Source organism: Rattus norvegicus, chromosome 3 (assembly GCF_021556685.1).
Source record: "Rattus norvegicus strain SHRSP/BbbUtx chromosome 3, alternate assembly SHRSP_T2T, whole genome shotgun sequence".
In the NCBI taxonomy this organism is placed as follows: Eukaryota; Metazoa; Chordata; class Mammalia; order Rodentia; family Muridae; genus Rattus; species Rattus norvegicus.
This window is the reverse complement of record NC_141536.1, coordinates 71,757,763-71,770,710: the sequence shown is the minus strand read 5'-3', so window position 1 is coordinate 71,770,710 and position 12,948 is coordinate 71,757,763. Positions and strand designations below refer to the sequence as shown.

Genomic DNA, 12,948 nt, shown 5'->3' with positions numbered 1-12,948 from the left:
GCCTTTTACTCTGAGGTAATGTCTATCTTTGTCACTGAGGTGTGTTTTCTATATTCAGCTAAATGCTGGGTCCTTTTTATGTATCTACTCTGTAAGTCTATATCTTTTTATTGGGCAATTAAGTGCATTGATATTAAGAGATATTAAGGAACAGTGATTGTTGTTTCCTGTTATTTTTGTTGTTAGAGTTGGAATAAGTTTGAGTGGCTGACTTTTTTGAGGAATATTTCTATATGTTCAACTGCTACCATTGGTGTAAAAGGATTCAAAATGGAGTTTTGCAGGGATTTTAGAGCAGGAAAGATGTGTATACATAATTAAAATAGTCTTTTCAGGTGACTTGTTGTGATTCAATGTCTCATATCTTCCTGTGTTGTTTCTTTCTCTGGACTCAAGTCTCTTGCATCTTTGGAGTCTCCTGAGGTGCTCAGCCAAACTCAAAGAGTTGATGCTTCTTCTGGAGACAATCCCAGGTGAATTTCTCCTCTGCATCTTTCTGTTCAATGTCTTTTGTTCTATGCAACATTTCAGTAAGTTATTTTCAGCTTTGTTCAACATTAGTGGGCTTTCTTTTTCTCCAATCAAGTTGGGTGCCAAATATAAATGTAACTTTATTTCATAGATGTGATTATCATCTCAGGGGCTTACTGCTGAAGAGATCTTACTCTTTCTACTTCTTTCTGAATTCTGGTTTACTGGTTTGTCTTATATATTCGTTGACAAAACTCTTCTCCATGCTGCCTAATTCTAACTGACTTCTCAGTTAGAATTCACTGATTATACAAACTGGCTCTGAATTCCATGAATGGAAACTCACTGACAGCACTGACTTCCACGCATTCCTATGAACTCCATTCCATTGCCCTCACTTTGTCTCTGTTCTTTTCCGTATGTTTTCCTGAGAGTTGGGTATATCTTATATAATTCATTCTGCCAAATCTTTCTCAGATTCATCACTTTGTCTGCCCATTGATTAGCTGTCACTTTCAAACCTTGCTGCTTCTTTTTAAAAACAAACTTTATCTTCATAAATTTTGGTTAAAGATGTATGCTAAGGGCATATTCAAATTCCAGCCAGATCAAATTGACTTAGACTGTCTTTGGATGTGATCCTTTGTAAGAATAATTATATTGCTGAATTAAAATTCCTTTATATTTTATAAAAATATATATCAACATACATTTATCATGGGTATTGGAAAAGAGAGAGAGAAAGAAGAAGGGCTTAGGGTGGGGAAATAAGGTATTGAGACAAGGATTCTCTTTGTAGATCTAGTTGTCTTGGAGCTCACTCTGTAAGATCGGCTTACCATGAACTCAGGGAACCTCCTACCTCTTCCTCACAAAGGCTGAGGAATGATGGATATGTGACATAATACCATTGTTGAAAAGGATAGTTTAAAACCGTGTATAGAAGCTGGTTATTTAAGAGAAGTAAGAACTCTTCTAATATAAAATAGCCTTAATTTTAACTGGAACCTGATATTTTTCTTTCTTCCTTTCTTCCTTTCTTTCTTTCTTTCATTCATAGGATTATATAATTATGAAACAATCACTCATTAATGCATAAAAGCATTAAAAGTTGACTTTCCCTATTCTTTACTAATTATTTCAACATTATATTAGATTAACCATACATCCATATCATAAAATGTGATTCTATTTAAGAAAAAGAAAATATAGCCATTATTTTGGTGTCTTACCATGAAAAGAACAAAAGAAGTCTTTGATAACTCCCGTTGTTACTTTATAACTTTAATATCTATATTTTGAAATTAGATTTGCACAATGTAAGAACTGAAGTTTACATCTAATCTACTGCTTAAAAATAAATATTGATATGGTCTTGCGTGATATATAAAAATGAGTACTCATTGAAAATATATCAACATCCAAGAATATTTAAAAATAACTCCACAAGATTTCTGAAACAGAACATATTCTATTGTGGTTTATATACATAGGTTTATATGTAACAGTGAATGAAGAAAAAGGATCTGTGGATGTGCCCAAGAAAGATGGGAACTGTGCATGGCAAGGGCAGGAAGGAGAGAAGGAAGAATAGGAATTGTGTAATATTGTAACTAAAATAAGAAAATACTGTAAAAATAAATACAGCATGTCTCTTAAGTTATAACATTAACCATCTCAGAAGAAACTTTTTCAATGCAATCATAACATCTTTGTTTCTCAAACAATATATCATGGGGTTAAACATTGGAGTAACAACAGTATAGAAAAGAGAAAGGAATTTGTCTAATCCTGCTGAGTGGCTGGACTTTGGTCTCAAGTATGTAATGATACCTGATCCAAAGAATAACGCTACAACAATAACGTGGGAAGAACATGTAGAGAAGGCCTTGGCTCTCCCAATTGCTGATGGCAGCTTCAGAATGTTTGAGATTATTTTCACATAAGATCCAAGAATCAGCATAAAAGGAATGGTAACCACTAAAAGGGCAATCACATAAATCAGCATCTCTATCATAAAAGTGTCCCCACAAGCGAGGGTCAGGACTGGAGGTATGTCACAGAAAAAGTGATTCAACTGATTTGACCCACAAAATGGTAGAGAGAAGATCCAATATGTGAACCCTATATGAACAGGAACTCCACTTATCCAACATCCAGCTGCCAGTTGTATACAGAGACTATTGTTCATGATGAGAGGGTATAGCAGTGGGTTGCAAATAGCAACATATCTGTCATAAGCCATAGCAGTCAGAATAAAGCACTCAGTGGCCCCAAAGACAAGAAAGAAATACATTTGTGTAGCACAAGCCATAAAAGAAATAATTCTGTGTTGTCTGTAGAGATCTGTTAATAACCTGGGAAGAGTTACTGACACATAACACATTTCCAAGAAAGAAAAATTACCAAGAAAAAAGTACATGGGAGTTCGTAGCGAAAGGTCAACCTTTGTAATAATGATAATAAGGCTATTGCCCATCAGGATAATTACATAGATTATCAAAAACACCCAAAAAAGAAATTCTTGCAAGTTGGGAACATCAGAAAAGCCAAGTAAGATGAATTCTACTAATGTGGAATGGTTCTGTTGAAGACTGTAGAGTGGATCCATCCATGGATGATTGATTTCAAGGTTTTAAAGTTCATTTACTCCATTGAGTTCAGATTTTTTTAAAAAGAAATGAAATCCTAAAAGTGTCAAATCCACAGACACAGGAGAGATGTTCAATCATATTGATATGTGTGAGTTACTTTGAAACTTAGTCCTACTTCTTATATTTTTCTGGAATTTAAAAAAAGAAGTATATTTAAAATCTTTTTGTCCTGCAAGTTTGGCAAAAGTGAAAATGGCAAAACACAGACTAGTGACAAAAGATCTCCATAGGTCAGACTGCTTGTGCCTTGGCTAAAAGCAACTGCTATTACTGTATAGCATTAAGTCACTAAACTCCACCTTTCCTTTAATTATTTGCCTTTTTTGTCACAGAAACTGTTTAGTCATATTTTATTTTTGATAAACTTTCCAATTAAGCTAAAAACATTTTCTTGGAGCTGCATCTCAGGTAAGAAGTTGAGTGGTCCTTTAATAGAGTAATGTCCTATCCTGGTAAAGCTATCCTGGTTTCAAGAAACCTGGGCCAATCACTACGTGGGCAGGCATGTAGACAATGATAACAGAAGTAAACATCTGTTGCATAATCAAAACTCATGTCACATCTCTACAAACAAAGAAGAGGTAATATAGCACAATAAATAACATTTCCTCAAAATGTTGGTTGTGAATAAAAGTGATTTTCTTGTAGTAAATACAGAACCCTTTCATCATCCCTACTAATCTTAACAATTCTACTTAAGTCTGAGATTTGATTCCTGAAGGAATCCTTATTAAAGTTGCGAATTTCACAAAATTAATATGCAAAATAAAACCAAAAGAAATTGAATTTGATCATAAGTATTATATCAGCACAATAATTAAACTGTATATATATATAATGATATATACTCTTCTATAGTTCTATAGTAAGAAACTATATATATATATATATATATATATCAAGTGGAATAAATGTTTGTGCTTTAACTCTTTATTTCTCACTACCATATCATAGGTAAATGTCACAGTTACTACCACTTGTGTTTTTATCTTTTATCCAGCATAGATATTCAATATCTACTCCAGTATACCATATCCTAGCTATCATTTTATTTTTCTTTAAATTTCTTTTAACCTGTGTATTGAGCTATGAACTATTTCAGAGTTGTTCATTTTGCAAAACTGAAACTCTCTTGAGTTTTGTACACTGTCCTTTGCATATTATAGATCCCAAACTCATTTTCTTTCCCACACATAAGAGCTTTTCTCTCTGCTATTAAGATTCTAAGTTTCTCTGTGCATGTAACAATGGCCAATGTTACAATGATTTGTAATTTTGACTTGATGCTTAATTTTCACTAACCCCATATTTCTGGCATCAATGACCTTTTAATTTTAAACTTTGTTTTTCAATAATTGCAAATCTCCCAACATCTTCCTCATTCAAAAGAAGAAACATCAAAGATTTCAATTTTCTAGATATGTATTATTTTATGCAAAGGAATGTCAAGTGGAATTTCTAATGTCTTTAATTGCAAACTCTAGTATATATCATAATCTCTAAAATTTGTATATTTTCTTCATATTTTATTGCTTTATAATTACTTTTTTTATTTTATATCTTTGCAAAAACTTTCAATATTTACACGAATTTTCCACACGTGTACACATGCAGCACAACACTAATAAAACTTATATATGAATAAACATCTTGAACATAGAAAATTAGTTTGTTCCAGATATTTTACTGAATAGATGATTTGATTTAATATATATCATCTCTTCATGAAGAATCATGAGGCTGCACAAATTGTATGTGAAAATTCAACAAAGAAAAGAGCTCAGTTTCTGTTCCTATCAAGCTTAGAGAGTAGTACTAAAACCAATAAGATATGAAAGAATCTATAGTAAAAAAATCATAGCTATTCAACATGTCTAAGAGGTAGAGAATGAATGATTTCAAACTTAGAAGTAAATTTGAATTTTTTTTGGATCATAGAATGTCAAAAAAACATTCTGTTAATTTTACATTTTCAAAGAAGATAAATAATCTCTAGGGAAAAACTTTATATTACTACTTGGTTTTTGTGTTCTAATAACAAGATAGTTGTGTTCACAGGTCAGTGTTTGATATATATAACAAAAGCATTGCAGGAATCATTTATCTCTGGCTTCAACAATAGCCTTATAAAAGGAATCAATATTGAATTACATACAGTGGAACTTAGTTCTCTTATAATATCAACATCCTCATTTAAATGTGGCTATTACCTTTTATTCCTGTATCATATTAAGCTCAAGTGGATGTTTTGTCTGCAAAAAAAAATAGTCTATGAACTATTTGACTTGGAAAATAATTCATTTCCCCTATGTAGGGGAATGTCAGGGTGTTGAGGTGGGAGTGGGAGGGTGGGAGTAAGAGCATCTTCTTAGAAGTAGGGGAAGGAGTAATGAGAGATGAATGAAAGAGACAATATTTGAAATGTAAATTCATAAACTATCCAATAAAAAAGATAGGTGAGTATTCAAATTGAATTTTTGCATATGTTCTGAGCTTTAGAAAATATTTGCCAAGGTATCTTTAAATAAACTATTAATAATAAAAATAAAAATAAATATCAATAAAAGTCATGAGAAACAAAAGAAGATAGTATTTTGGCTTCTATAATCTTAGTAATAGCACTAAATTTCAAGCAATATTAAACTCTTTTTTCAATCACAAAAAGAAATCCTGTTAAGTATATCATTATAACAGTGGGGAGTAATTTCTTTATAGGTATCAAAACATTTACTTTGCAAGAACTTTCATTCTGTTTCATAGTTTTTGATCATGAGGCTATAAAATACACTGCAATTAGCTGATGCAAATATTGCTTACCTTTTATATGTACTGATCAAATAAAAATGTATCCCATTTTTAAGAAGAATAATCATATAATACACGTTTTATTTTCATTCGTATTATTCAAGTAACAAAACTAGACACTTTTTCTAGGTCCTTAAAGCCCATTCTTTAACTTTGATTAAGCTATAGTAAATTTTAGGAAGGAAATGACTCCTTATTCATCAAGATATACTTTCTCTCTGAGAAATACAGTGCTTTTAACCTCAGAAATATATTCATCAAGGAATGATGCACTCAGTGATCAAAGCTGTTTAGTTCTGTTGCTGGATCATTATAATTTTTGTCTCTGAGGAATATGTCCAATGGTAGTAATGTATTGGCCTTTCCTTCCACCTTCATGGCCATCCTCTTATTCTCTGGAGACTAAGCATACACCAAGTGGGACAAGTGTTGTAACCTAACTGTATTTACAAATGTATTTGGTATTGTATGTATTAGTAGAAGAAACTGAATTTTTAATAATTAAATCAATCTTTAAGTAGTGTTTATTTTGAAAACCAGAATACATACTTTTAATAGATATGATGCTTTCAAATCTGTATACATTGCACATTATCTAAATTGATATGAGTGACATGTTTATTACATCAGATACTTGTCTTGTTTTATGGACAGATTATTTACAATGTTTAATCAGCAATTTTAAGTAACACAGCCCTGTAGAATTATTTATAATTCACCAGATTATTTAATAGATTCCTTGAATTCCTCCTAGCATTTTCCTCAATCTGGTATTCATTTTCAAATATAGCTCTCAAACCTGTATTCTTTCCATATTAATTGCTACTCTCAAACATTATTTATTACCCTTAAAAATACAACTTTTGAAATTATAGCTTTATATAAAAAACTTCTTAGTCTCTAAAAATTGTTACTGTCAAAAATTATTTATTAGCTTTAAGTATGTAACTCTGAAATTATGGGTTTATATATAAAAAATATTATTCCCTAAGGCCATCTCTCAAGTCATGAATATAATTTACTTTTTTTCCTTACAAGGATATAAATGAGCCAAAAATTATCTTAGCAGAGGTAACTCAACACAAATTGAATCTCACTTTTTTATGGATAATATTTGAAAGATTGCATCAAAATTTCATGAAAGTAATAGATCTAATATGCAGTGAATTTTACGTGCAGTTATGTAGTATTGCATTATATAAGTTTTATTCACTTATTTTAAACTTCAGTCGAATGAAATTTTAGGAATTATGATGCTATAAAATTCATAAGCAAAAGAAAAATTATAACCTGTAAATCTCCTGATCCTCTCTAACCCCACCTGCCAATTACCAATATAAACTGGCTAATAATTTCATCAGATAACATTTGACATTTTCTTTTTATTTATATCATAAACATCTTGTCTAATAGCAATTGTCAAATTCCAAAACTGGTCTATACATAGACAGTTATGTTTATTTCCCTAAGTTGGAGCAATATTATTTAATTACTTCAAATTCTTTATATGAAGTTCATCATAATATATCAGATGTAGACCATTTGAATGGAGAGCATAATATACTTTCATATGAACAAGAGTAGGAAACAAACAAACAAAACACCAGGGATGTCATTGCTCTAATGATCTATTTGGAAAAATAATGGCCTGTTTAAAATGTTAATACTATGGAAGGGATTTAAAACTATACACAGATATTATGCCCAAATGTTTTCCCTTGGTTCTCAGTTTTATCACAAAATCAATGATTTGGAAAAATTAACATAATGATTGTTCATGTCTTTCCTTTTGAGGTTGGGGTGACAACACATTATATAAAACAAGCTTATCTGAAATCTGTCACATGGTCCAATATGATTTTAAACTCATAATTTACCTGATTCAGCATCATCAAAGACTGAAATAATGAGTCTATGTCACTAACCCAAGGAGTATATATTTATGTAAACCATGTCATCTAGTCTGACTCCAAAACATCCAGAATGAATATTCTAATATCAATTATTTTATCAACTTTTTTACCTTACATGTACTTTAGTGTACACCCTTGTAATATTTTTAGTATCAAAGTACTATGCAGGATGATGGCTCAACAGACAAACTGCTTACTGTTAATTGTGAAGACTAACTTTGACATAGTGGAAATAGAACCTCCACCACGAAATTATCTTCTGGCGTTCCCATGTCCCAGAAGCCAGTCTTCTCTGCATTTTGCTCTGATAAATTGCTCTATGCTGTTTTATGCTCTGTGTTTCTACATTGTTTAACTAGAAAGAACTTAATGAACTCAGGGAGGGCTAAATATGAAGTTTTTATACAGAGGACTATGCAATTCTTGGAACAAAGTTCACAGATTTCTTTGGATTTTTGTAAGGAATTTGGGGTCCAGATATTTCTCATTCAGAAAATAAACTTAATTATGCATCACAGGACAATTGTAGCTACAGTGAAATGAGGAAGGGCTTTTTTGATACATATTTTTATGCCCCTACCCAAAATGATATGTGCATGTAGGGCAGACTTAGCTAAATGATGTAGACAGTATGACGTTATACTTTATATAGTAAACACAGTATTAATCACTAGTTACTGTGATTAGTAGTTCTTATCAATTAATGAGAAAACACATTTGTACATTTCAATTAATCTTACCTGTATACCTTCAGTGCTACATATAGACAGATTTCATCTACCTTACTCATTACTATGTGTTAAAAGTCACTTCTAGACCCTCAAGGGACTAGAAGACTAGAAAAGAGCCAACATGAAAATCGTTGGAGTTTAAGGAAATGAAAAGGTTTATTAATTCAATGTGATCATTATACCTTATATCAACTATTTAATTATTATACTGCAAACTATAACTATCCAAGAAAACTGTGCCTTAGGAAACATAACATTCTTGTAAGGGAAATCTAAAATTGTTCAAATTGCCACTAAGTTGGTGCCTTTGCTTTCATCATCTGTAATAAAACACTAAACCTACTTAGATTTGAGAAAAACTCCTTTTCTAATGTTGATATCTGGATCTATTATACTTATAAATCTTCTAATAAAACATATAGAATGTATAATATATTCACAGAGTGTAGAGTATATTAGTCATAGTTAGCTAGCAAAAGAGAACTTATAGAAAGAATAGACAGATTATAAATATTGACATACATGATATAAATATAGATAGATGATACATATAAATATGATTCATAGAATGCAGATACAGATATGATTTATTATAATGGCTTAAAATCTGTAGTACAGCTACTTTAACAATGCCCTGTAGCAAAAGAAGATCCAAGAATGCAGTAGTTGTTAATTAATAAAGTTGGGTTTCTCAGAGGGTCTTCAGTATACACTGGAATCGCTTAGAAGTAGGCTCTAATATCAGCAAAGGAACTGACTTGCTAGCAAGAACTAGAACAAGCAGTGTGTGTGTGTGTGTGTGTGTGTGTGTGTGTGTGTGTGTGTGAGAGAGAGAGAGAGAGAGAGAGAGAGATTCCTTCTTCCTTTATTCCATGTCTTTTATATAGCCTGTCAAACTGGGTGTGACACAGATTAAAGATAGACCTACCTACCTCAAAAGATCTAGGTGCAAGATTAAGATTAAAAGTTGATCTTCCTACTTCAAATGATTTAATGAAACGTGGTGGTTTGAATATGTTTAACAAAGTGAGTGTTGGCACTATTGACAATTGGCCTTGTTGGAGGAAGTGTATCAACTCTGGGGTAGACATTGAGACCCTCTTCCTAGCCATGAGGAAACCAGTTTTTCCCTGGCTTCCTTTGGATAAAGATGATAGACCTCTCATCTCCTCCAGTGCTGTGCCTGCCTTGAAGCTGCCATGGTAATTGAATCTCTGAAACTATAAGCTAGCCCCAGTTAAATATATTCCTTTATAAGAGTAGCTTCAGTCATGGTGTCTCTTGATAACAATGGAAAACATACCTTAGACATGAAACAAAATTCCAAAAGATAGATATGCTATGTATTCACTTATATCTGGATATTTGTCATTATGTACATGATAATCAAACTACAATTGTAGACTCAGACAGGCTAGGCACAGAATAATAGATTACTGGAGACAATGGATCTCTCTGGGAGAGGAAATAGAATACATCTTGAATGTAGAGGAACTCTGGGAATGGGGACAAGAGTAGAAAAATCAGGTGGGAATTGGTCTAGGAGGTGGGATTTCAGGAGGAAAAAAGTTTGAGACATAAAGAGCATTTGAGAGGCAGGATGCAAACCTAGTACAATGAAAAATCACTGTAGGAAAAGAAGGCAATCCTAATGAAGTCTCCAAATAATGAGCAAGATGGAAATCCTATTGGCCATCTCTTGTCACCAAATTAACCTTCCAGTGTTTGAACTAGGTTTAAATCAATTGAGTTCTTGGCTGAGAGGGTCCCATGGAAATCTGCAAACAACTGAGGCTGTTGCCAAGACAATAGGTTGCTTTTTACAAGCTGACATCAAGGCCTCATTGCTGAGCATGACACTTACACAACTCTTTGATCTTGGAGAGAATTAGATGGTCCTAACATGGAACCTGCAACATCACAGACCCTTGTAGAGTTTATTACATGGAAACATACTTTGAAGCCTATCAACAAGAAAACATAAACACCAACCTAACCGTAAAACCTTTGATCTACAATCTATACTTATGGTGGCACAAATTAGTGGGAATAACCCACTAATATCTATTTTGATATAATTCCCATTCCAAGAGATGGAAGCCATACCTGAGAATACTTAGAAGACCAAGATCATACTTTATATATCCCAGACCTATGGAAAAACCAAATATTGCAGGTCTACAAGTACAGTTAGAAAATGACCCCTAATAATATTCTGTTATGCTTATGTATCAGTGACTTAATAAGCCTTCATCAAAGGCTTACTCCTGAGGCAGATGGAAACAAATGTGGAGACTCCCAGTGTCACATTACGTGGGAAAAGAAGGGGGGGACCTTGAAATACACATATATTAGCATCAGTTTCCTCCCCTCAGAATTCACGAATGGAAGGAGGAAGGAGTGGAGGGAGCCACAAGTAATGAAAGGATACTAGCACAACTAACCCTTCAAATTCTGTCCCTCATTAGGGGAAAAAAGCTTCTAAGTAATAAAATAAGATATAACTTAATATAATTTAAAATGTAATAACTTAACCAATAATACAACATGGTAACACTAAACCTGGCAAGTATAATTGGAAAACACGAATGATCAGAAGGAAAAATCTCAACAGAAGTCATAAGGAGTACAAACCCCCCATTTGCCTACTTAGGAATACCATAATAATACTGTAATGGATACTACAGTGATCTGCTACAGAAGAATGTCGATTCTATGCTTGTGCTCAGCCTACATCTTCATATTATCTTTAATCATGTTAATGTATAGGACATTGTGTTCTTGTTGTCCTCCATCATCTATGTCTCTTCCACTATTTCTGTATCCTCTTCCACAGGATTGTCTGAGTGCCAAGAAATGGATTTTTTATACAATTTTATATCTAAATAGAGTGAAGTGTTCCAAGGTTCATCTAGATGTTCTCAATGTTTTAAGTGTGCTTCTCTACATATTGTCTGCCTGTGTGTCTCTATATTTTCCCTGCTGCAGAGGAAGCTCCTTTGATGATGTCTAAGCATAGCACTTATCTGTGACTATATAAGATATCTTTAGGAATAGGTTGTATTACTACACTTTTTGGTAGAAGAGCAGTGTTTAGATTTACCCTTGGTCTTTTGGCTATCTAATATCAGGATCTTGTTCATGGCAGTTTTATGCATGGATTCTCTCTTTACTTAAAAGGCTTTCATAACAGTCAAATATATGGTAACCCAGAAAAATCTCTCTTCTTTCCCTAATAGTTTTAGTTCCACATCTTTACATTTCCTTTTTACCGAAATTGTCACAATATAAGATTTCCTAGAAGTTAGTTTATTTAAAACTTTAAGTCATGAACTTTATTTCATGTGCAGCCAATTACCATACTATTAAAATTGTATGCAAAATGAAACATAGTTATTCCACTTTATGGGGACATTTCTAGAAACAAGTTAAAGAGTTTATAAAAGCCAGGCTATTTTAAGCACTGTAAGTTTTCTGTGAAACACTAAAGTTATTAATAAAGATTATTAGAATATTCTTTTGAACTAAGTTTGTATCTGACTCCTCTAAAGGGACAATATCCCTAAGATTTTAACATGAAATATTTTTAAGTATTTTTTAAGTTTCATAATAATGAAGATTTTTGCTATTTTTTGTTTTGGGGTTAAATTGAAGATTTTTGCCTGATGTATCATAAGAATGAATCAACTATTGTTTATTTTAGATGTGCCACTAATATAATTTTAAATAAAGTGAGTTTGAATATTCATGTACAGTTTTCAGTAACAGGAAATATTCAAGAGGCACTGTTCTCCCTACAAATCAACCTCTCTGCTGCTTACTTCATATTCTTATTTCTCAGCTGTAATCAGAGGGTTCTACATGGGGATGACCAAGGTGTAAAATACAAAAGAGCTTTTCCTTGGAGTACTGAGAGCTTGGCAGGATATAATTAAAAGTCAAAAGCCCATAAAGTAAAGTCACATCTGTCAAATGTGAGGCACAATGAGAAGGGTTTGTGCCTTCCCTCAACTGAACAGATTACACCAAGGCATGGAGGAACCAGGTCAAATGAAATGAGATGAAATGAAATATAAAATAAAATAACCCAAGTCTGGTTTATACAGTATTATAGATTGATTCTGAACTTGGTGATGCTAGAATAGTATGTTCTGTATCCACTAGTATATTGTAATTCATTGCCAAGAAATACCAAAAAATTATGATGTCAATGTATCAAGAAGATATGGTTTTTTGCAGTTCATGAGACTCCATAGTGATTCTATGTGACATTTATACGGGGAACATGATATGCTCACCTGTCTTTCACCATATTCCATCACTTATGCATGTTCTTCATTGCTAACTTGTCATATCTGGGATAACAAAACATAA

At 32.5% G+C, this 12,948-nt stretch overlaps 1 protein-coding gene and 1 pseudogene across 2 annotated transcripts; both read right to left on the bottom strand.

Annotated features, from left to right (window-relative positions):
* Nucleotides 1-2,131: 2,131 nt before the first annotated feature.
* Nucleotides 2,132-4,111, bottom strand: Or12e1 (olfactory receptor family 12 subfamily E member 1). Of its 2 annotated transcripts, XM_087650850.1 has the most exons (2): nt 4,100-4,111; nt 2,132-3,055 (listed from the first exon to the last, which is right to left on the bottom strand). In XM_087650850.1, the coding sequence occupies exon 2, from the start codon at nt 2,948-2,950 to the stop codon at nt 2,132-2,134; it is 819 nt and encodes a 272-aa protein (XP_087506976.1). In that variant the 5' UTR covers nt 2,951-3,055; nt 4,100-4,111.
* Olr553-ps (olfactory receptor pseudogene 553) lies at nt 12,392-12,682 on the bottom strand (annotated as a pseudogene).